Source organism: Diplotaxodon limnothrissa, linkage group LG23, assembly GCF_057381915.1.
Source record: "Diplotaxodon limnothrissa isolate DT_005_m linkage group LG23, D_limnothrissa_male_GT1.1, whole genome shotgun sequence".
In the NCBI taxonomy this organism is placed as follows: domain Eukaryota; kingdom Metazoa; phylum Chordata; class Actinopteri; order Cichliformes; family Cichlidae; genus Diplotaxodon; species Diplotaxodon limnothrissa.
The window spans coordinates 39,201,561-39,226,280 of NC_140617.1; the positions used below are offsets into that span (position 1 = coordinate 39,201,561).

The 24,720-nt window shown below is 41.4% G+C and overlaps 1 protein-coding gene across 1 annotated transcript in view; it reads right to left on the reverse strand.

Annotated features, from left to right (window-relative positions):
• Nucleotides 1-24,144, reverse strand: part of LOC146608648 (rho GTPase-activating protein 6-like) — a 140,642-nt gene extending 116,498 nt beyond the window's left edge. Inside the window, exon 1 of the mRNA XM_085347713.1 lies at nucleotides 23,677-24,144. Coding sequence (XP_085203839.1) covers nucleotides 23,677-24,144 — 468 coding nt within the window. The remainder of the gene's footprint in view (nucleotides 1-23,676) is intronic.
• Between the last annotated feature and the right edge of the window lie 576 nt (nucleotides 24,145-24,720).

Genomic DNA, 24,720 nt, shown 5'->3' on the forward strand with positions numbered 1-24,720 from the left:
ATCAGTGCTCCCAAATTTATTGCTAGGGCAATGTCAGCTGTTTGATAAAAATGCAATAAGAAATTTGTTAGTAGTTTCTTCAAAGACAAAATATTTCATAGTTACAACAGAATGATTACATGGCATGGTTCTAATTTAGTTATTTCATATACACTGGATAAAGCATACTAAAAATTTATGAAATAGCCTATTCTACCTAAAGTTAAAGAAACACACTTTAAACAAAACTAATACTGTGGAGGAATTTCTAAAAAAAGAGATTTGGCTTTGAGGTGGATCAGTGTTCTTTTTGTACTGATGAAAATGAAACCCTAGAACATCTTTTTTTTTCTATGCCCTATCACACAATGTATTTGGTGCAACTTAAAAAATTGGATTTCCCTAAATATTAATGATGTGCCACTGTTTGAATTACATCATAATTTTTTTTATATGGATCATCTAGCATTGGATATGATATGATATTTTGAGTAAATATCATATCCATTGTGCTAAATGGAGGAACGCTAAGCCTTCTCTCCCTGGTTTTATTGATGATTTTAAGATATTTTTTTCTTTGCTAAAAAAGACAAAAAGCACATATGCCAAAAAAATAGCCAGGATAATGCACGTCTCGCGCTATTCTAAATTTTGACTTATGCTGAGGCTAATATATTGTTAAGTAATGCAGCTGTCTCACTAAGGTCCAGAATCAATTTGTTCCACGATTCGATTCAATTCAATTCGATTTGATTATGGGGAATTTTGACAGTCAGAAGTATTATAATTCAGATCAGTACATTTACATATTTTTGTATTTAAAAAAAAGGAAGCTGACACACGCAAGACTTTGTCAAAGGTGTGAGCATCACAGCATGTCACGGCGGGGTGCGCCGGTGTGTTTTTGAAACAGGACCCAAAAGCAGATGTGGACGAGGTGTTGCAGGTTTAAACAGAAAGCGATCCTTTATTTGGATGATTGCAGGAGTAAACCAGGAAACCAAAGTAAACTGACAAGACACTAAGAAACAAAATACTAAACGGTACTGAGACCAAAACCTTAACTATGACTGAGGTGGAAATAAACAGGCTAAGACTATGACTAACGTGGAAATAACAGACGAAAACTAGACCTATGACTGAGGTGAGGTAAACAGACGAACCGACAATGGCATGCAGAAAACAAAGGGCTTAAATACATACAAGAGGTGATCAGGGGAAGTAGAGACACATGAGGGGAACAGCTGACTAACATAAACCTAATGACAGGACCAGGAGAGGAAAGCTAAATACAATAAACAAAGAACACATGACACTGTCAGAATAAAACAGGAAACACTAAAACTAGACATGACAGCACAAACTAACAGACCTAATACATAATGAATAAATACAAGAACCCAAAACATAGAAAACCAGAGGAACAATAAACAAAAGCTGCCCAAACTAAAGACAGAGAGGAAATGACACAAAACTAATCACATAACAAAATGAGACAAATACAAACATGAACTCAGAGCGCTGGGTCAGAGACCCAGCCTGTGACACAGCAGATGCCTTTGTGTCAAAGTAGCTGAAGATAAAACACATAAAAACATGAAGGTGGTTTTCCTGGCCTGGGATTTTATAAAAAATATTCTGCAGTACATCAAAAACGAAAGAAAACCATTAATCAACATATGAACGTTACCTCTGACGTTACAGTGGTTTTATTAGAGACACGGCTAACGTTTTGCATTTTGCATAATTTTAAAAAGTTTAAATTTGTTCAGTATTGAACGGCAGAAATTAGGTTTTCTTTTCGGAAGTATGTAAAATGAAAAAAAAAAAAAAACAGCGGCCGACTGCGCTGTAAACAACAGTAGACTTGTGCCTAACAAGCAAGCGAATAATGCAGAAAACAAATTTTTAGACGGGAAACTGTTCTTGAAGTACAGAGAGAGAGAAAGAGAGAGAGAGGGCTGTGCATTGTGTGCGATTTTATCGTGGTGGAAGCAAAACAGTGAGGGAATTCATGACGTTGATGATGTTTATGTGAAGCGCAGTTTGGATCTTCTTTTGCTGCTGGTTCAGTCAATATTGTTTGGAGAGAGATAAAACTAACAGCTTTAGAATCGGCGCAAAAACGGCGTGAAAACAAAGCGCGGACCTGCCGACAGATCAGAGTCAGCGAGCTGTCGGCTTTCAGCCTCGACCGTGTCCGTGCTGTCGGGTGAGAAAGGCGACATCTCACTGATTCTGATCCGCGGGTCCGCGCTGTGTGTTTACGTGTACCTGCTCTCATTTACTGTCTTAGCTGTTTGGTGGTTGTTGAAATTTTGTGAGGTTTCACCAGAGATTCTGGCATTTCGGGCAAAATAAATTTATATTAAAAAATCGATTCAGGATTTTAATGAATCGATTTCACGTTATCCAAGCCAGAATCAATTTTAATCAATAAATCGATTATAAAAACCCACCCCTAACTAACACGTTGCTGAGTAGACGTCTGTGTAGTGGTTTGTTTGAAATCTAACACTTTTTCCTTCAGTTTCCTTGTCAAGAATTAACTTCCTGTTTAACTGAAATGCCTTCGTGTTCAACTGAAACGCCTTCCTGTTCAACTGAAATGCCTTCCTGTTCAACTGAAATGCCTTCCTGTTTAACTGAAATGCCTTCCTGTTTAACTGAAATGCCTTCCTGTTCAACTGAAATGCCTTCCTGTTTAACTGAAACACCTTCCTGTTCAACTGAAATGCCTTCCTGTTTAACTGAAATGCCTTCCTGTTTAACTGAAATGCCTTCCTGTTCAACTGAAATGCCTTCCTGTTTAACTGAAACGCCTTCCTGTTTAACTGAAATGCCTTCCTGTTCAACTGAAATGCCTTCCTGTTTAACTGAAATGCCTTCCTGTTCAACTGAAATGCCTTCCTGTTTAACTGAAACGCCTTCCTGTTTAACTGAAATGTCTTGGTTTTTCAGTTGTGTGTGTGAGAGCGTTTCAGTAGTGTGTGTGAGAGCGTTTCAGTTGTGTGTGTGAGAGCTAAAATTTCAGTAGTGTGTGTGAGAGCGTTTCAGTTTTGTGTGTGAGAGCGTTTCAGTAGTGTGTATGAGAGCGTTTCAGTAGTGTGCGTGAGAGCGTTTCAGTAGTGTGCGTGAGAGCGTTTCAGTAGTGTGCGTGAGAGCGTTTCAGTAGTGTGTATGAGAGCGTTTCAGTTGTGTGTGTGAGAGCGTTTCAGTATGTCCCTTACGGCACCTCATAGCAAAGCGCTTTGGGTGCCTTGAAAAGTGCTATATAAATCCAATCCATTATTATTATTATTATTAATATTCTCAACATCCAGCAGATAGCGGAACTAGCGATTTAAAACAACGCTATCCTTTAAATATTCATGTGAAATAATCATTCAATTTCATAACGCTATATATATTTTTTAAGTAATGGACATAGAAGCTTGCTGTAAATTTTAAAATACATGGCTTAATATAAACTTTTACGTACAAAAATTACAATGTTCAGTGCTCAATGTGCCCCTCTCCGTTTGCACACCATATGTCCATATGATAATCAGACTCGTCCCATACTTTTGCCAGCACGCTATGGAGTCACTGCAGCCACACCCATTGTTATGTTACTTACTACCAGCCTGGAATTCACATTTGCGTTTTGATCACTACTGGTGGATAGCTGCAGAAATACGCACTTTCACATCAGATGTTTCTTTTTGATATGCCCTTGATTTGATACTCCGAACCAAGCACATTGGTTTTTAACCATTTTTTTGTTGAATGTTCCTTAGCACTGCTTAGTAACTGTCGCTCTAGCCAATCCTCCAAATATTTACATGATAACAATGACCAGTTAACAATGATCTTTTGTACACAGTCTCTGGAGTCACAGACTGTCCTTGAACATGGTACAGGTTTAGTTAGGTGGTTTTTTAGTGGTTGGTAATTCGATTCACTACAATTTAGTGCTGTCAGCGTTAATCTCGTTAAAATGACGTTAACGCCATAACTGCATTAACGGGGCAAATCTCCGTTAGCTAGTTGGGGCTGCACAGAGTCAAAGCTTTAGCTCTGTTAGGTCATTAACGAGTTAGCGCCGTGCAGCCCCACGCATGGGGTAATCCGCGGTTATGGCATTAACGTCATTTTAACGAGATTAATGCTGACAGCACTAAATTGTAGTGAATCGAATTACCAACCACTAAAAACCCACCTAACTAAACCTGTACCATGTTCAAGGACAGTCTGTGACTCCAGAGACTGTATACAAAAGATCATTGTTAACTAGTCTTTGTTATCATGTAAATAATTGGAGGATTGGCTAGAGCGACAGTTACTAAGCAGTGCTAAGGAACATTCAAAAAAAAAAAAAAGGTTAAAAACCAATGTGCTTGGTTCGGAGTATCAAATCAAGGGCATATCAAAAAGAAACATCTGATATGAAAGTGCGTATATCTGCAGCTATCCACCAGTAGTGATCAAAACGCAAATGTGAATTCCAGGCTGGTAGTAAGTAGCATAACAGTGAGATTAACGCTTTCCTCATAGCAAATTTTCTGCAAGAACCTAAACTAACTATAAATAACTCTGAGATCATAAAAAAACTACAGTTAAAAATTCTTTCAGCCTCTATCTCCCTGTAACTGTTCCAAGATTAGGCAGAGGCCAGCTGTGTTTTGAGATGTTGTGAAATGTTTTCATCCACTGTGAGGGTCATATCACCAGAGTATACAGTGATTGAAATGAATACATAAATGGGAAGTTGTAAACTTAACACACCGTGGCCTATGTGAGACTTATCCGTGCTTCCTCTCTGGCCTGTGACAAACCACATTAGAGAGAAAGTTAGCGGACATGGGGGTCACCGTAATACACACACAGAGTAAAAGAGGGGACAGACATTACTGCCGTCAGACTTGAAAGTCCGCAATTAAATCATCGACCCTACTTTTGGATTCTCTCCCACACACATGCACAAAATCCTCTGTACAAAAAAAAGTAACTCAACACTGCTGGTTTCTCACTAAAGGAGAGTTTTAATCTGCAACAGACAGGGAGATTCTGGCTACGGAAATTAATGTTTTCTTTTCAGTCGTCTCTATTTCAAGCCGCCTTCGTCTCCCTCTCTATTGAGAAACGTCCCAAAGGAGATGTGAGAATGCTAAACCAAAATACTACCAAACAAACCCCATAGCCTTGTGTGTTTCTTTTCAACTGAATATCGTGGAAACTTGTCAAAAAAGATTGCTCGGTGCGGTTTCGTGTTTCTGTTCACATTTTCTTAAACACGTTGTATTTTATACCATCTCCTCTTGGCTTCTAAGTTGTATTTCTTATGTTGTGATCTGCTGGTTAGGTTTGTCTGATTACTTTATGGTGCAAAAGGAAGATATTACGTTACAGCAGAATGAAGAAAAACGGGCTACTGAGCGAAAAAGGATTTGTCAACTGTACTCATGCTTTATAGTGGGAAAATTTGGCTTGTTTGAAAATATATTGTCCTGATTACACAGAGAACAATGTACCTCCTTGACAGATCTTGTCTTAAACCAGTAGTTCAAACCTCCAAATTGTTTCAATTATCAAATAAAGAAAAGCCTCAGATTTAAAAAGCTGACCTGTGTTTTAAAACTCTAACTTAGTTTCTAATCAATTTCTTACAGTCCTGACATGTTCGTGTACACTTGCTTGGGTATGTACAGTTGAATCTAACCCTTCATATTCTATAAATGTTAACATTTGATAAACTGACATAAAAATATGATATGATACAGCAAAACTTGCATTATTCCTCCTAACATGTAGTGGCGTATAAGAAATAAATGTAAATATACTAAGTTTGATGATGCCACTACCTGTGCTGTATGTCTTGCAGAACTAATGAAGCTAGAAAATATAAATCCAGCACTACACTGAAGTGAATTAGACTAACTTACTTCAGCATAAAAGTTTTACTTTTAACTTGTACAGTATTGTGCAAAAGTCTTGAGCTACCCCTTATTTCTTCATATTTTGCCAGTAAAATGGGGAATAGGTGCAGCAATTTACTGAATGAAGTGCAAACTAACAATTCAAAAACAGAGTTTGCACAATTGTAATGAGCTTTAAAGTAAATATTTAGTACGATGACCAGCCTGAACTCTCTTAGGCAGCTTTCTTGTCAATTCTTTAAGTAGTCTTCAGGAATAGTTCTTCATATTTCTCAAAGGACAATCAAAGCTCTTCTTTGGATATTGGCTGCCTTTTTTCTGTTTTCTGTAAATACGATCCAGCATTGCTTCAACAATGTGAAGATCTTGGCTCTGGGGAGGCTAATCCATGATCGATAGTGCTCCAATGTGTTTTTTTCTATCCACTTTTTTCTGCTTTTTCTGTATTGGCAGTCTGTTTGGGATCATTGTCATGCTAAAAAAAATGAAGCTGTTGCCGCTTTTGCTTTCTACGTGCTATTGTATGCTGGATCTAAATCTGATGGTACTTTTTTGTACTCATAATACCATCAACCAAGATCTCCAACACCACTGGCTGAAATGCAACCCAAGACCATGACAGACCCTCCTCCATGTTTGCTAGATCAGCGGTCCTCAACGCAGTCCGTGAGTCGTTTGGTACCGGGCCAAGAGAGTTGAGGCTCGGGTGTGAAATTTAGGGTTTTCAGGGTTTTTATAGTTTTTTTTTATCGTTATTTTCTTACTGTTTTAATCATTAACTCGGTTTCCCTGGATCTTTTCCCGTGTGTTATGAATAAATCTTCTTTTTATTTTGTTGTATTTACCTGCGCCACCTTAAAGGCCAGTCCGTGAAAATATTGTCAGACATAAACCGGTCTGTGGCGCAAAAAAGGTTGTGGACCGCTGTTCCAGATGGCTGTAGAGACTTACTGTTGTTGTACTTCTCGCCTGATCATTTTTGGACCTATTAATGACAGTTTTAATCAAATGTTTCATCACTCAATCGGACCTGTTGCCACTGATTTTCAGTCCAGTTTTTGTGTAATTTGGGATACTTTATCCTTTTCTGTTTCCCTACATTAAGAATGGCTTTTTGACAGCGACCCTTCCCACTGAGACCATTTCTGATGAGGTTTCAGTGAACAGCAGATGTAAAAGAAAGACCTTCAGAAAGCCTGGAGAACCACTGATCAAGGCCACTTTCAAATTACAAGAAACTCTGGGTGCTTGGAGGCAAAATATCAAGAAATGAAGGGTCACTTAAAACAGTTCCACAGCAATGTAAGTCTGTGTAATTCAAAGTGCAATAAAAGCAATCCATTTTTAGGGAGACTAATCCTGCCATACTGCCCAGAAAGTAGAATTTCATTATGGAAGAATGATGCGATGGTATGATGCAAGTATTGCAGCTGCAAAAGCTGACATGTTTAACATTACTTACAGGGTTTCTATTACTCCCCTGTGTACAAAAATCTTGGCCCATCAGTTTAATGCTGACAACCAGGCCTATTAAATTGAATAAGAATCATAATCAGACTAATACCCCTTGCAGGCCCACATGCATACATGCAGACCTCCTCTCAAGAGGGGAGACTGTAGGAGAGAATGCTGCAGAGGTCATTATAACCAGGAATGTATGTATGTAATACGAAACAGGTCTTTTATTTTGAAGGGCATCTTAATTTATTCTGTTATAAGCACAGATTGTAGTCTTCGAAGTGAAAACATGATTTCAGTTGGTTAAAGTAAAACAAAAATCCACCGTAAAATCATCATTTCATTTCTGTCACTGTGTTTATTTTGTAGTGTCTCTACCAATTAGAATTGACTGAATAAAAACTTTATCACTTTCTTAAACACTGTGCTATACAAACTACCTTTGCATTTTATACAGACAATGACTAGGACGCCCTTTTATCGCAGTTCAGGGTGATGGGAGGTCCGACTACAACTTTAACACAGCTGTGACTCGCTCCAGGACCTTCTGTTTCGAGCCAAGAAAAATCCACATGCATTTCATCACACTTTCAATGTTTTCATCAAGGCTCTTGCAAGACTGTGACAACATCGTCTGTTTCACTCCTTCACTCTGTTTCACATTATGAACCGATACCACTGTTCTCTTAAAACACTGATACAGCAAAAATTTGTTTAGTTTTTTTCTGTGCGGGCGTTTGTGCATGCGCAATTTTCGTATGAGCATTCCAAAGATGTCCAAACATCAAAGTCTTTTTCCTCCAATGCAGCTTCATCAGTCGGAGGGAACTTAGGGAGGAAATCAGGGAGTAAGAAGGGAAAAATGGATGGCAGGAAGGTTCACAAGTTCAAACCTCTCTGTTTGCTGGAGCATGTAAAAGAATCAACTGCGAACAAATAGATGGCTGAACCGCCACTATTATAAACTATGTTTGTTATTATTTTAAATTGTTATTGGGGTTGGTGTGTAACAAACTGATGTAAAAATACTGTAAATTTTATAAGATATTACTCTTTGTCAATACAGTTGAAGGCTGTACATGTTGACAGCTTTCAGAAAAGAAATGAAAGTTAATTCAGGGCACAAGAAGCTGCAGACTGGGATCCCATTTAACCTGAAAAAATATGCAGTTTGTAAATATACATCATATTGTGTATGTCTGTTACCTAACTCCTCTTAATCAGTTGGGATTAAACCTATTATATAAACTGCCTAGGGTCCCACGATTATCATCAATACAGCTTTAGGGAATTATTTATATAACACTCAGATCTTTACAAATTATATTTATTAAAAAGGCGACATCATGAGTACTTTCCTGTGCATCTATTAACAGTCCTTTTACAGATAGAAATCTATACATTAGATAGAAATGTGTACCACTACTGTATTGCCCCATAACACCACAACAAATTCATCATTTGTGTACAAATTTGGAAATAAAAGTGATTGTGGTTCTGATTGTGAACACTGTTTCGATCATCACAGCACCGATGTGTTAACTTTGTTACTAACGTGACTTAACTGTCTGTGGCTCTGGCTGCTCTCTTGCACTTTTCCCAATTAAAAAAATGTATCGTACAATCTGTCTTACTATTTTGGCTGTAAATGTTGTTAATATTACATCTGCATTACATGTGCCTTGATGTTCGTAAGCACATTTTGGTAAACTATTTTTTATTCAGTTGCATGTTGGGGGTCACTGAAATGTGTTAAATGAATATCTATAATTAACTATTCGTCAAACAGTGACATGCTTATACTGCCAGTTACTTATTACTTTGCCTCATACAATCAATATGTAGCTGTCAAAGAAGAATATATATATATATATATATATATATATATATATATACACTATCCAGCTGCTGCTGGATAGCGTAGTGGTTAGACTACACGCCTTTGGAACAGAGGATCGCAAGTTCGATTCCTGCCTGGGGCGTCTGTATCCAGTAAGGGTCCTAAGGCTAGACCCCCTATGCTAAGCAAGCCTACCGCAGACATGAGCGAGACAGATAAATATGAAGGCATGCCGGCTCGGACGTCGCCCGGATCAACAAGGTCCGCGTCAGGTGTTGAGGAACCAGGGCACCCTGGCGAAAAGTGGGCTACTGGAACAAGAAGGCATCGGTGGGCAAGAGACGAAAACAGGGCGTTGTTGGAATGCTACTACGCAAGTAACCCCGGCGGAAGGGGCTACATGAATAGGATGACGGACCTATGGATTCTTCGATACCCAACATCCACAATGACGGCGAAACAACTAGTAGCTCAGTGTTCCAACATTCGAAAGAAGGGACTGCTCTCACAGCTAGAGATTGACGAGGTACAACACAAATGCTACGGCAAGGAGGAGTCAGGACGCCAGGTCAGGGGGGAGATATCATCACCCCCACCCGAGATTGGGTACATAGCCCCAAGTGCGATAGGAGAAGGATCGTTGAGTGCGAGAGGAACTGACCTGAAAAATAGGATAATGGCCAAGCTTGAAACCTGGATACCCCGTAGCCGGTTACCAAGATTACGTGAAGTACCCTCAGAAGGTCTGCTAGATGATGTTAATGCAGCACTACGGGCAATACCTACAACCACGATTACCGACACTAACAAGCTGATCTACAATACGGCAGCAGTGATCAGTGAGATGCTTGGCTACAAGTTGAACAGCCACAAGGGGCAGTACCCTCCATGGAGAAGGAGGCTAGAGGCCAAGATCAAAGTAGCACGGAGGGAGGTTAGCCAACTAACGGAGTTGCAGAAAGGTGCGACAAAGAAGGTGCATAAGAAATACAGCAAGCTGTCCATACCTGAGGCCTTGGAAACTGCCAAGCAAAGACTCACAGCCTTGGCCAGCCGCTTGAGGAGGTACACCAGAGAGATAGAAGGCAGGAGAATAAACCAGCTGTTCTCCACAGAACCAGCAAAGGTGTACTCTCAGTGGCAAGGGAACAATAATAAGAGAACAGCACCACCAAGGCTGGAGACAGAGCAATACTGGAAGAGCATATGGGAGAAGGACGCAACCCATAACGGCAATGCTCAGTGGCTAGTGGATCTGAGGGCAGACCACAGCGACCTCCCTGAACAGGGTCCAGTAACCATCACAGTGGCAGATATCCAAGAAAGGGTCTCCAGTATGAAGAGTTGGACAGCACCAGGGCCCGACATGGTTCACGCCTACTGGCTAAAGAAGCTGACTGCACTCCACGAGCGTCTGGCAGCACAAATGAACCAGCTGCTAGTTAACGAGAGACACCCGGAATGGCTAACCGAAGGTCGGACGGTCCTGATCCCCAAGGACCCCAAGAAGGGACCGGTCCCCTCCAACTACCGACCAATAACCTGCCTCAGTACTACATGGAAGCTCCTGTCAGGCATCATATCGGCTAAGATGAACAGGCACATGGGTCAATACATGAGTGGGACACAGAAAGGAATTGGCAAGAATACCAGAGGCGCAAAACACCAGCTACTGGTAGACAGAACAGTCAGCCGAGACTGCAAGACCAGACTGACCAACCTGTGCACTGCCTGGATTGATTACAAGAAGGCCTATGACTCAATGCCCCACAGCTGGATACTGGAATGCCTAGAATTGTACAAGATCAATGGGACCCTAAGAGCCTTCATCAGGAACTCAATGGGGATGTGGCGTACAACACTAGAGGCCAACTCCAAGCCCATAGCACAAGTCACCATCAAGTGCGGGATCTACCAAGGAGATGCTCTGTCCCCACTGCTGTTCTGCATAGGCCTGAACCCCCTCAGTGAGATCATTAACAAGACTGGCTACGGATACCGACTACGGAACGGAGCAGTTGTCAGCCACCTCCTGTACATGGATGACATCAAGCTGTATGCCAAGAGTGAACGAGACATCGATTCACTGATCCACACTACCAGGCTATACAGCAATGACATTGGAATGTCGTTCGGACTGGAGAAGTGTAGTCGGATGGTAACAAAGAGAGGGAAGGTAGTCAGAACTGAGGGGATTGAACTACCAGAAGGCAACATTGCAGACATAGAGGACAGTTACAAGTACCTGGGGATCCCGCAGGCAAATGGGAACCATGAAGAGGCCGCTAGAAAGGCTGCAACCACCAAGTACCTGCAGAGGGTCAGGCAAGTCCTGAGGAGTCAGCTGAATGGTAAGAACAAGATCCGGGCCATCAACACGTACGCCCTGCCCGTGATCAGGTACCCTGCTGGGGTAATAGGCTGGCCAAAGGAGGAGATAGAAGCCACTGACATAAAGACAAGAAAGCTCCTTACCATGCATGGAGGGTTTCACCCCAAGTCCAGCACCCGGAGGCTGTACGCTAAGCGGAAGGAAGGGGGCCGGGGACTGGTGAGTGTCAGCACCACAGTCCAGGATGAGACAACGAACATCCAAGAATACATTGGGAAGATGGCCCCAACTGACCGAGTGCTCAGTGAATACCTCAGGCAGCAGAAACCCAAGAAAGAGGAGGGAGACGAGGAACCATCATGGAAGGACAGGCCCCTGCACGGTATGTACCACCGGCAGATAGAGGAGGTGGCTGATATCCAGAAATCCTACCAGTGGCTGGACAAAGCTGGACTGAAAGACAGCATAGAGGCACTAATCATGGCAGCACAAGAACAAGCTCTGAGTACAAGATCCATAGAGGCTGGGGTCTATCACACCAGGCAAGACCCCAGGTGCAGGCTGTGTAAAGATGCCCCAGAGACAATCCAGCACATAACAGCAGGGTGCAAGATGCTAGCAGGCAAGGCATACATGGAACGCCATAACCAAGTGGCCGGCATAGTGTACAGGAACATCTGTGCCGAGTATAACCTGGAAGTCCCGAGGTCAAAATGGGAGATGCCCCCAAGGGTGGTGGAGAATGACCGAGCTAAGATCCTGTGGGACTTCCAGATACAGACGGACAAAATGGTGGTGGCTAACCAACCGGACATAGTGGTGGTAGACAAACAGAAGAAGACGGCCGTAGTGATCGATGTAGCGGTTCCGAATGACAGCAATATCAGGAAGAAGGAACACGAGAAGCTGGAGAAATACCAAGGGCTCAGAGAAGAGCTCGAGAGGATGTGGAGGGTGAAGGTAACGGTGGTCCCCGTGGTAATCGGAGCACTAGGTGCGGTGACTCCCAAGCTAGGCGAGTGGCTCCAGCAGATCCCGGGAATAACATCGGAGATCTCTGTCCAGAAGAGCGCAGTCCTGGGAACAGCTAAGATACTGCGCAGGACCCTCAAGCTCCCAGGCCTCTGGTAGAGGACCCGAGCTTGAAGGATAAACCGCCCACAGGGGCGTGCTGGGTGTTTTTTTTTTTATATATTATTAATATTTCTTTGTGTGTGTTTATGAACAGCGATTTTGCCATCTTACTACATAGTGATTTCATAAAGATAAAAAGAATAACATGACAAAACAACTTATATGTGTGTGTTTTCATACAGATTATGGTAGCAGCACCACACCAACAGTATAATGGCAGCTAAACAGCTGACAGTATTATACTTTAGAGCTTACATTTCATACACCACAACTGTCATATTTTATATAATGAATGCTGTTTAGCATGTACACAGTAAAATAATGGGTACTTGCATATAAGTGTGAAGTTCTTTGTGTCTAATCCTGACCTTATGATTGATCATGCAGTTGTTAATCATAATGTAGCAAATGTATTTTATTCTGAATCATGATGTGGGTCGAATACCCCAAGCACTGGTGAAGTAATCATTTTAGGAACATGGATAGCCTGTTCTCTTAGTCTTGGAGTGCTGACGGCAAAGGTATGATTGCCTTCAGTTCTCAGTCTAGAGTGTCCTGCACAAGAATTTCAGGGATGCAACCCAAAAGTAATTTGAACAGTTTGCATCATTAAGGTAAAAGAAAAAACACTTGTCTTGTCCTTTACTTAAAGCTTTGGAGCAAAAGCCCCGAAGAGTTATTGTTGTTATAAACACTACAGCGTGGAACCCATTTGGTAGAAAAGAACAAGAACTGCTGCCTCCTGGCTCGGAGCCATGACCCGTGTCAACTCCCCACCTTGTATGGTTCACAGCGTAAGCAATGGCAAACATGTGCAGCAGTTTAAATGCTTCAGAAAACATGCAACACAAAGGCTTTTTAATTAGATATTTCACATACCTTGTGGGCGATTCTATCACAGTACATCACAGTAATGTAAAAAGGGAAATTTTACCAAGTAGCCAGCAAAATGTTGGGATCCTAATAACAGTTGTATTTCATCTTTAACATTATTAACATTACATATTGTGTCCTTTAAAGGAAACATTTTCACTCTTCCTCTACCTTTTGCTTCACAATACTTTAATAGGTGACTATTAATTGAAGTATAGCTCTCATTGTTGTCGAGTTGATATTTCTGTATCTGCCTAAACACCTTTTCATATTGTATTTTACAGCTGTGAAAAGTCAATTTTCACAGCACTCTATGCAGTCCTGCAATAAACTAACTGCACCCAATAACAGAATGATGCAGAAATCCATTTCTGTATGACTTTATCAGTCTCTCACACCATTGTGGAGGAATTTTGGCCCACCCTTCTTTACAATGCCCAAGTTCATTAAGGTTTGTGGGTATTTGCTCTCTTAAAGTCCTGCCACAGCATTTCGATTTAGTTAAGGCCTGGACTGGGCCATCGCAACACCTTGATTCTTTTCTTTCCCGGCCATTCTGTTGTAGATTTTTAAGTAAAGGTTAAGCTGTTGTACTGATGGCCTCACATTTGACTCTAGAATACTTTGGTATACAGAGGACTACATGGACAACTGAATGATTGCAAGTTTTGTGGTTGTGTTGCTACAAAACAAACTCATAGTACCCTTCTACCACTGTGCTTGGCGTAAGGTGTTTGCACTGATATGCTGTATTTTGTTATCACTTTTGTCTCACCTGTCCAAAGGACATAAATTCAGAAGCCTGGTGGTTTGTTCAGATGCCACTTTGCAAACTAAATCATACTGCAGCGCTCTTCTTACAGAATAAAAGGCTTTCTCCTGGTACCTGTCCATGCTAAGTAGGCTCGTAGGGTCTGAGACTGACCTCTTTTTAAACTTTTCTCTTTTGTATTTTGCTGATCATTGCTCAGTCTGACCTTGGGGTGAATTTCCTGGGGCACTCCTAGGAAAATCGTGGCCTTGTGTTAACATACACTTGAATGTCCCAGACCAGAAAAATGCCAAAACTTGTGCTTCCATAGAGGTGCGCAGACTCGTTGATGATCAGTAAATCAAGTGCATTTGATTAGCAGCAGCTGGCTACTACTTACCCTCTTAATTTCAACTGAAGCATTAAGGTTGTACTCAGTTTTCAACGGGACTGAACAGTTTCCTATTAAATCTTCTTTTTCACAAGACTGTATATCAGGAATGGCTTAAGAGATACAAAACAATTCCCACAGACATATATATATATATATATATATATATATATATATATATATATATATATATATATATATATATATATATATATATTAGGGGTGCAACGATATTCGTATCGATATTGAACCGTTCGATACAGTGCTTTCGGTTCGGTACGCATATGTATCGAACAATACAACATTTGTAATTTATTTTATCAACTTTCCTTCTGACGATGCTGTCTGTGTGGAGCGCTCAGTGAATCTGCGTTCGACTACTCCGCCTAGGCTGCACTGTCGAGCGCAGATCCACTGAGCGCTCCACACAGACAGCATAGTCAGAAGGAAGAGCGCAGGGCAAGCTAGCAAGACAGAAGTTAAGCTCTCCTTGCAACATGGACCTCCCCCACCCTCATTCAGATCTGGCGTTTGGAATTATTTTGGTTTTCATGTGACGTATGACCCTGAAGGTAAGCAAGTCATGGACTAAAGTAAAACAGTATGTTGGATGTGCCACGCAATGCTCAATTACATGGGTGGGAGCTAGTGTGTTAGCGCAGTTAGCTCGTTAACGTGTTGGCCGTCTAGCCCCATGCACGGGGCGATCAGGGGTAGCTCGTTAACGGAGATTTGCCGTGTTGTGGCGTTAAGGTCATTTTAACGAGGTTAACCTGAAAGCACTAGTGGGAACACAACGAATATGACTGCACATTTACACCGACATCATCCTAGTGCAAAGACAAAAACAACAAGCATGCTACTAACTTTACCCGAGTCATTTAGACAGCCGTTAGCACATAATTCTCCTTATGGGGACCTGATATGTTTAATATGCTGCTGAGAATATAGCCCAGAAGAAGCGGATAGTATAGCTTTTATTTTGGAAAGAGCCATTTCTCTGTAATAAACTCTCTTTTCCAAAGATGAGTGATTCCTCAATCAGATACAGGGCTCGCAAAATCGGTAGCCCGACGTCCCGGGGCTAGCGATTTTTCCAGTTGGGCTACCAAAATCTATCTCTGCCCTGCCCGTCCGGCTATTGTAGGAAGGAAAAATATATGTCAATGCTTTTGCATTCTTTCGGAAATGTAGCTGGGTAATTATGTCATTGGCATCGGTGAGCCACTGTCAATATGTGACATATTGAAATCGCGTTTGAATTTGCGCTTGTTTTTTTGCTTTCACTTTGCAATCGCGTGAACTGTGTATAGAGAGCGACAGTACTGATTGGTGAGTGATGATAATTTGTGCACCAATTCCTCTGACATTGTCTTATTAATCGTTAGCTTACTATGCAAACATGACAAGTGAAATCTCCCGCAGCAAGCTTAAACATGTGAGAGGTTGATCGCGCAGAGAATCGCTGAGCTTATGTGAGTCCGTGTGTAAAAGCATTTCAGTTCTGCTGAGCCAAATAAGACAGGTCAGGGTGAAGAAGTGACAGCCAAAGAAAAGCTTACCACAAAACGGAAAAGTTATGACAAATCAGACTATAAGGCAAAAAGAAAGTGCAGCTTTATGGTTTCATGGACAAAATAATTTCTGTGGCTGCGATATGATGAGCTAAATAACCAGGGCTGCACATAAGTGGTCCGCAGGTGCGCATTCGCTGTCAAAATAAAAAACACGCACAAGGGTTAGGGTTAAATTTAAAAACTGTACTTTTGAGTTAAAATATATATTTATAATTTTAATAAATGACAAATTAAAAAGGCATGAACATTTTATTTTATATATAGATATAGATATAGATATATATCTTAGGGGTGCAACGATACACAAAATTCATGGTTCGGTTTGGTTTGATATTTTGGTGTCACGGTTCAATATTTTTTCGATACAAAAAAAAATGTTCATGCCTTTTTAATTTGTCATTTATTAAAATTATAAATATATATTTTAACTCAAAAGTACAGTTTTTAAATTTAATGTTGCTGAAACAACAAAGTAATAAAAAAATAAATCTATCTGATGGAGAAATCACTCATCTTTGGAAAACAGAGTTTATTACAGAGAAATGGCTCTTTCCAAAATAAAAGCTATACTATACGCTTCTTCTGGGCTATATTCTCAGCAGCATATTAAACATATCAGGTCCCCATAATGAGAATCATGTGCTAACGGCTGTCTAAATGACTCGGGTAAAGTTTGTAGCATGTGTGCTTGTTGTTTTTGTCTGCTTCCACTTGTCTTTGCACTAGGATGATGTCAGAGTAAATGTGCAGTCATATTCGTTGTGTTCCCACTAGTGCTGTCAGCGTTAATCTAGTTAAAATGACGTTAACGCCGCAACACCTCAAATCTCTGTTAATGAGCTACCGCGGATTGCCCCGTGTGTGGGGCTGGACGACGTCAACACGTTAACGAGCTAACTGCGCTAACACACTAGTTCCCACCCATGTAATTGAGCATTGCGTGGCACATCCAACATACTGTTTTACTTTTGTCCATGACTCGCTTACGTTCAGGGTCATACGTCACATGAAAACCAAAATAGTTCCAAACGCCAGATCTGAATGAGGGTGGGGGAGGTTCAATTTGCCATGTTGCAAGGAGAGCTTAACTTCTGTCTCGCTAGCTTGCCCTGCGCTCAGTGAATCTGCGTTCGACTACTCCGCCTAGGCTGCACTGTCGAGCGCAGATCCACTGAGTGCTCAACAAAGACAGCATCATCAGAAGAAAAGTTGATAAAATAAATTAAAAATGTTGTATTGTGATTATCATTATCATTTTGCTTCTAGTTTAGAACTACCAGTTCTCGCTATCTGTATCTTCTACCTTACCAAGCATGCTAGCTAGAGTTAATTGATCATTTAGCACTCTAAATGAAAAGAAATGTCCAAAAAGCAAGGGGTCAAATTTTAGTGATTAGTGACACGATTACCGGTTATCTGTGTCAGTGTTTAAAATGCAGCTTACCAAGGATGCATACTGAGCATGCCTTAGCTGATAACTCCAGCTGTTTGTCTAAATGTAGTCTTCTGGTTCCAAAAAGACAAGATGGTGACAGCCAAAAAGCTACAGTGCATATGTCAGATTTAAGTCCATAAAGTACTGAGAGAGTTCACTGGGGCTATGTACATCTTTTATATACAATCTGTGATATAAACTTAATGTATGAATTTGTTAGGGTCACTTTCAGAGGATGGGGACAAATGACCTATATGTTTATCCAGGTTACATAGGCAACTTGGATATGAGCCCACGTAAATTAAAACCTACAGTTCCAAGGTCTCATCTTCCAGGGCCTTTAAATGTCATGGGTACGGTATTTAATGGCAACATCCTGCTGAGACACTTTATTCCACACCAATGTGTGCCACCCTAAATGACCAGCAAAGAAAACGAGACAAATTGACTTATTCTAAGAAGACAAACAAATGACTGGTTCTCGTTGTGTTATTCTACTTATTCGGTGAGCGCTCAGCACCCTGACATAGTTTGATGATGTTGCATAAACACATGGGCCTTTCGAGAATTTTAAGAATGGTAACAACTAGATGCAAGCAGCAGTAATTTTTCCAGAAGATAATCAAGAGATAAAATACAATGATAGACTAATAAACACTAACACAGAGCCATTTCCTAACTTCGCATTCCTTTGGGGGAGATCATAAGGCATGCCAACTTTGTTTTTTACCTTGCATATCTGAGAGCTTATATAAAACTTTCATGCCTCAGATTTTGTTAAAATTCATAAGCACAAGCGGAAGTAGAATATTCAAATGGGAATTCTCCTTATCTGAAGTTCTCATGCCAAGGGATTCAGTAATGCTGTAAGGAAACAAAAACACAAAAACTGTGGTTACTTTTGTGCAAATGTAAGCAACCACAATTGTGTATCGTCACTTTTGGAAGCTAATAACACGTGAGACATTACAGCAAAAATCACCTTTTATTGTCTCTTTATTTAGATTAGTCTGCCCCTCCCCACCCCACGTTCCTTCACTTTGCCTCTAACACTGCTATTACTTAGGAGCTCAGTGTGTAATTGTGCATGTAACATTTTGATTACAGTTACGAATGTTAATCACCAAAAAGGCAAAGCTTTTACCTCAAAGACCCAGCGCTAACTTTCTCAAAGTCATCTGTTATCAATCATTTAGTAACATTTCTTTTCATACTAAGTCTCCTCTGTAAAGCATTTGAGTAAGTGGTTCTAAAAATAGGATCTACAATGTCAACAATCTGGAGCCCCATAAACAAGCAAGATTAAATTAGCCGACTGCTGTTTCCTCTCCGAGCCTTTGCGCGTGTGCGTCTCTGTGCGCGTACCTGGAAATACAGCGGCGCACGTGTAGGTTCAGCGTATGCTTCAAATGCTAAACTTTCAAATACCAATGTCTGAATGTGCCTATAAAAACCTACATTGTTTTTATACTCGTGCTATTTTGCAAGAACATGTGTTGATACGGTGTCCAATTTTGGAGCCCGTAACTCCACGAGAAGGACCACATCCAGTCACTGACACCCCCCACCTCCCCCCGCTCCCCCACCCCCCTCTCCTACTGTAATAACACAGAGGGTACTGCCTGATGAATTTTTCTTTTTCTTTTTGCATCTCTTTTTGCTCTTTCAGCATCAACAACCTGGCCGTGGAAAAATTTAGCTGTTAAGCAATCGTGGCCAATATAACTGTCAGGCTTTGCTTCACTCCGTCTATGTTTCACCCTTTCATTCTTCCTCTCTGTCCATATCTCCCTCCTTAAAAAGGCATAGCATGAGACCATTCTGCACAGGTTGCCCTGTTCACATGCATACACACTCAGTAGTACACGTGCAAATGATCTCTATCTGGGCAAATGTCTGAACTTTGACTAGATAGCGATGCATGAACTGGCACCTGCATTTACATCACTGATATTGCAGTGCTGGTCTACCTTTATCTTTAAACATTTATTATGTTATTAATACATACAATAAAACAACACAAATATGCCCTCGTTAGATACAGGAGCTATTACTTCGTTATAAATAGTTGAGCTAAACCATCAGAGGTAATGCGATAATATTAATGCAGTGCATTTGCATCAGCAGCAACCTCGCAGTTCTTCTCGTAGACTGTACACGAAAGATCAATGTAACCATCTGGATGTCACCAGTTGTTCTGTAAAGTCTCATTATGAAGGCTTAATTTGACTATTCTGGCCATCTCTATCTTCTTTTTTAAAACAGACATCACAACAGAGGGGTACATCGACAACATAGGTCCACCCTAAAAAGAACACCCCTCTTTATTGTGTATTTAACTCTAAATACAATAATATTTTACAAAATTAACAAGAGAGCTTTCTCCTGATGATGTCATAGTGATGTCATTTCAAGGTTATCTGATTTATCAGTTAAATATTAAAAAGAAAATTGAGCGTCTAAATTGCGTCATTCAAAATCAGGATTCAGTGTGTTATGAACTTATCTGAGGCATACGAAAGACGAAAGGTCAGGGTTATCTCAGCCTACTATTTCTTATTTTTATTACTGAAGGTATATTTTCATTTTGAACTTACGTGTGACAAAGAAGATTTTCATGGGAATCTATGCAGTCCTGAGAATAACCAAATAAACATTTTACCATATGCCCTTTTAGTATCATTCACATCGTTATGGAGGAATTTTGATCCACTCTTTTTTTACAGTATTGCTTCATTTTATTGAGGTGTGCAGATGTTTGTTTATGCACAGCACTCTTAATGTCCTGCCACACCATTTGAATAAGGTTGAAGCTGACTGGTGCACACTTCAACCTTAAAAGGTGATTCTTTTCTCTTTAAGCCATACTATTGTAGATTTACTGCTGTGCTTGGAATCATTTTTCTGCTGCATGACCCAATTCCATCCAAGTTTTAGCAACCAGACAGATGGCCTGACATTAAACTCTACAATACTTTGGTATACAGACGGGTTCAAGGTTGACTCAATGACTGTAAGATGGCCAGGTCCCATGGCTGGAAACAAAGCCCAAATCATCACGCCTCCACCACTGTGCTTGACAATTGTTATGATGAGTTTTGTAAAAACCAAACACAGTATGTCAGTGCAAACATGGTGCTGTGTGTTATGGCCAAACATCTCCACTGTGGTCTTGTATGTCCATGGACATTGATCCAGAAGACTTTGAAAAATTAATCTGTGCTGCCATGTTCTTTTAAGAGAGTAGAGGCTTTCTCCTGGCAACCCGTCAAGACAAGCCATGTTCAGTCTTTTTAAATGTTTATCTTTTTAAAACTGCAATTTTTTAAGTGAAACAAGTTGTAAGTGCTTTTTAAAAAACATCCAGAGGAATTGAGATTGACAGGTTGATGACTCATTCTTTTGCTATTTCTCTGAATTGGAAGTTCCTCTGGTGATTGGGTATTTAAAAACCATGTGTTATTGATTTCATTAAGCTGTGATGATTACACTTGTCATGATTTGAAATGAAATCATGCGAATTTCATAGTTTGGCTCTCCTCAGTATTAATCCTAAGTATACAGGTTTCTCACATGACATCATGCGCACATTGTTCAAACGCTGTCTGATGACCCCTTGGCAACCACCGGTCACTAAGCCGAAATATTGGTGAGTGGTTATTGGCTGTTGCTAGGCTGCAAAGAGGGTGCTGCACCAAAATCCTTCTTGCAATCCTTGCCTGTAGTTTGCACTGAAGTTGCTCGGTGCTGCAGCCAACATTCTTCAAAAGCCACAACTTTTATTTTGAAGGCAAGCAGTCTCCGTGTCCGGTTTGTGTCACACTTCTCACAGCCTGACTAGCACTCGGAGAGTAGTTGTCAAGTGTTCGCAGACCAGTTGGCATCTTCTGTGCAAACTACAGGCCACTGTGGCAATCTGCTACCAACCAAGGCAATCTGAAGTTGTTTTCCACATTTTTCCCTTGTGGTTGCCAGATGGTTGCCCAATGGCTTCTAACTCTTTGTGACTAGGCCCTTATCCACGTGCCCCATAAGTTAACATGTTCAACACCCCCGGTCATGTCAACCTTGGAAAGAAATTAACTAATTGCATCTTAACTAATGTTAAAAGCAAAATTCTTTCGATTCCCACTATTAAATACATGCTTACACTTCATTTCAGAGTTTTACTTCACACCCATAGGTGTTTGACACATCCCAGTAGACCAGTAACACTTTCTTGGCTCCGTAATTTTACAAACACTCCGAGGTGCAATACCTTCGGTCCAGATTGCACTAATGACTCCATACCGATGGCCTCATGTTGGCCCCAATCGGGGGGTGGAAACTGCAACTTAAACAGGCTTACAGTGATGGGAAACGCCACTCTCTGAGAACCTCAAGACATCTCGCAGAAGAAGAGAGGGAGGAAAATGCGAGTATGGACGCCTGCATGTGTGCGTGCGAGTGTGAGAAAGAAAGAAGAGGCGTGCTGCAAGAAAGTAAAACAGAGAGCGGCGCTGGAGCCGTTCCTTTTAATGGGAAATGATGGGGGAGCTGTTTGATGGCTGCGTGCTTTTGACCCTGTGACTGCTTGCAGTCGTGAGAACCAAGTCCCCGGCCATGTGTCCTTAAGCCCCTCATATCAACACACACACACACATACCGCCACATATACACACACACTTCCAATCAAATACAAGAAAAATATGCAGAAAAGGAGACTAAGTGTTTAAAGAAGCAGGAAAATTATACCTTTCCAGACAGAGTACAGGTGGACTCGTGTCAACTATGCATCCCCCCCCCCCACACACACACACACTTAAAAGAAGTCCCCCAAGGATGTTTTGGTAAGGATTTCATCTACTGCCTGCCCCATATTCACACTCAGTTTGACATCTATATGAAGACAAAAGCCAAAGCAGCCCAATGATGACAACAGTAGGAGGGAAAAATCTATCGACACTTCATTGCACCTTTTGTTGGAGTGATTTAATCCTCAAAGTGCTGTAAGATTTTCTTTTGCTTTCCCAGGATAAGGTGTGACTCCCACAAAGACTGAAAACACAGTAATGACCATGCAGCCAAGGGAGAAACAAAAATCCAGGTGGGGGAGGTGGACCAGAGCTATCCCTTCCCCCTGAGTTAATTACCCATGTGCCCTTGGGCCAGACTAGGAAAAAAAAGCACTTTCCAGGCTGAAATGGGCTGACTGCTTTGGTACTGTAGGGCTTTCAGTTGCAGATGTCAAACATTCCCTGTCTTTTAAAACCCATAAATCTTTTAGGTAAAGCTCCAACATCTCGCTACCTCAGGTCATGGTCGAATTTCAGATAGCATTGTGCAATTTTGGTATCGATCTGATATCAAGCAAATGCAGGGCCAGGACTGCTGATACCAATACTTTAACCTTATAAAAGCACATTCTGAATGAGTAATCAGTCGCTGTGATATTTACTTTTCACAATAATTACATAATGAAATTAGAAAACACACATCTTTTAGCTTTTCATCTTTTTTAAACTGCGTTTTTGGAAACCTTGAATTTACATTGTCTGTCTCTAAAGCACTTTGGGTCAATTTCTGTTGTTTAAATGTGCTACAGGCTACAAATAAAATATACAGTCAACACAAGAGGTTCAGATATTTTTGATAGAGCGTGTTTGAGGTATATTTTTTCATTTACGAAGTTAATATGAATATTTTCTTTTTAAATTATGCATTTAACACAAGTCAGCAGGCTACACACTAAACTTAAGAGGCTAGAAACAAAGTATCGATCCTATCACCCCCCCCCCCCCCCCCCCCGAAGCACACAGACGCTCAAGAATGCACTTCAAGGAAAGCGATGGGGTTGGAGGGCACATAACTCTCACAAATATGTATCATATGCATTCATGTAAGAAAACTAATTAGCGAGCTGAACGATAAGAGTGGGATTTCGTTTTAATCTGTTCCTTTTGGCCACCAAAAGAAAAAAAAACCTGTCACCCTGGGAAGGGAGTTTACCTCTGACTTCCACACGACGTAAGAGTGAGAGCTGGAAGGCTGCACTTTCTTCTGTAGCCACCTCCGCGGGGAAAACAGCGTGCCGGTGCTCCCTGAGGGAGCGGCACCAGCTCCCCTCACCATAAACGGTAAATCCCCGGCGGTATTCCTTTTGGCACGCTTAACCACGTCATAGTCAAAGTGGAAGTTGGAGGACGGGGAAACATCCAGAGGTATGGAAGGAGAGGAGATGGAAGGGGTTATAGGTTCCTTCAGGGTCGGGATCTTGGTGCGTAAAGCCGGCTTCACAGCCAAGCGCTCGGCGGACGCACCTGTGTCTGCGGCCGCTCCATCGCTCCCGGTGCCGCAGTGTCTGATGATGGCGGGGTCCAGGCTCCGGGTCTGGCGTAGCCTGCGTTTGGTTATGGCTTTGGAGGCAGGGGACGAGCAGGAAAAGACGCTGTTTAGAAGTCCTTGAGCGGCTGACATTGTGTTCAGAACTCACATTAGCGCACTTCGGAGAAGCTTCCCCGCGAACTTAAAAGTTCAGCGCTGCCCCATTAAAAGAGCCGGGCGGTGATGCATCTGAGTGGAGACACCGTGGACAAAGTCTTCTTTTCCTCCTCCGTGCTCCTCTGCTTATTCCTGTGCTGGAGCTGGAGCGAGAATCCTAGAAAGGTGGGGTGGGGGAGAGTGCGCTTAGGGGTGGGGTTCAGAAAATGTAAGACGAATGCCTCCTCGCTTGTTTTTATTTTTTGCTTAATAGTCAATTGAATGTTTGGTGATGGTTTAATAAATACATTGGGCTTGGCTGGTTTTCTCCACAAGATAACCAGCTGGTGAGCACTGTTCCTCCTCTACCAAAGTCCACCCTGTTACGCCCCTAGTCCAGGCGTGTAGAGACGCACATAAGGTTGGAGGAGAGAGAGACAAATACCCGCCCTGGTTCCCAAGCCAAACATCCAAAACCAGTTGTGAGTAAAAAAGGTGATTTTATTGAAGATAATGAAGCATAGCTCCAGGGTGAACTCAGGCCAAAATAATAAACAAAACCAACTAAGTCCC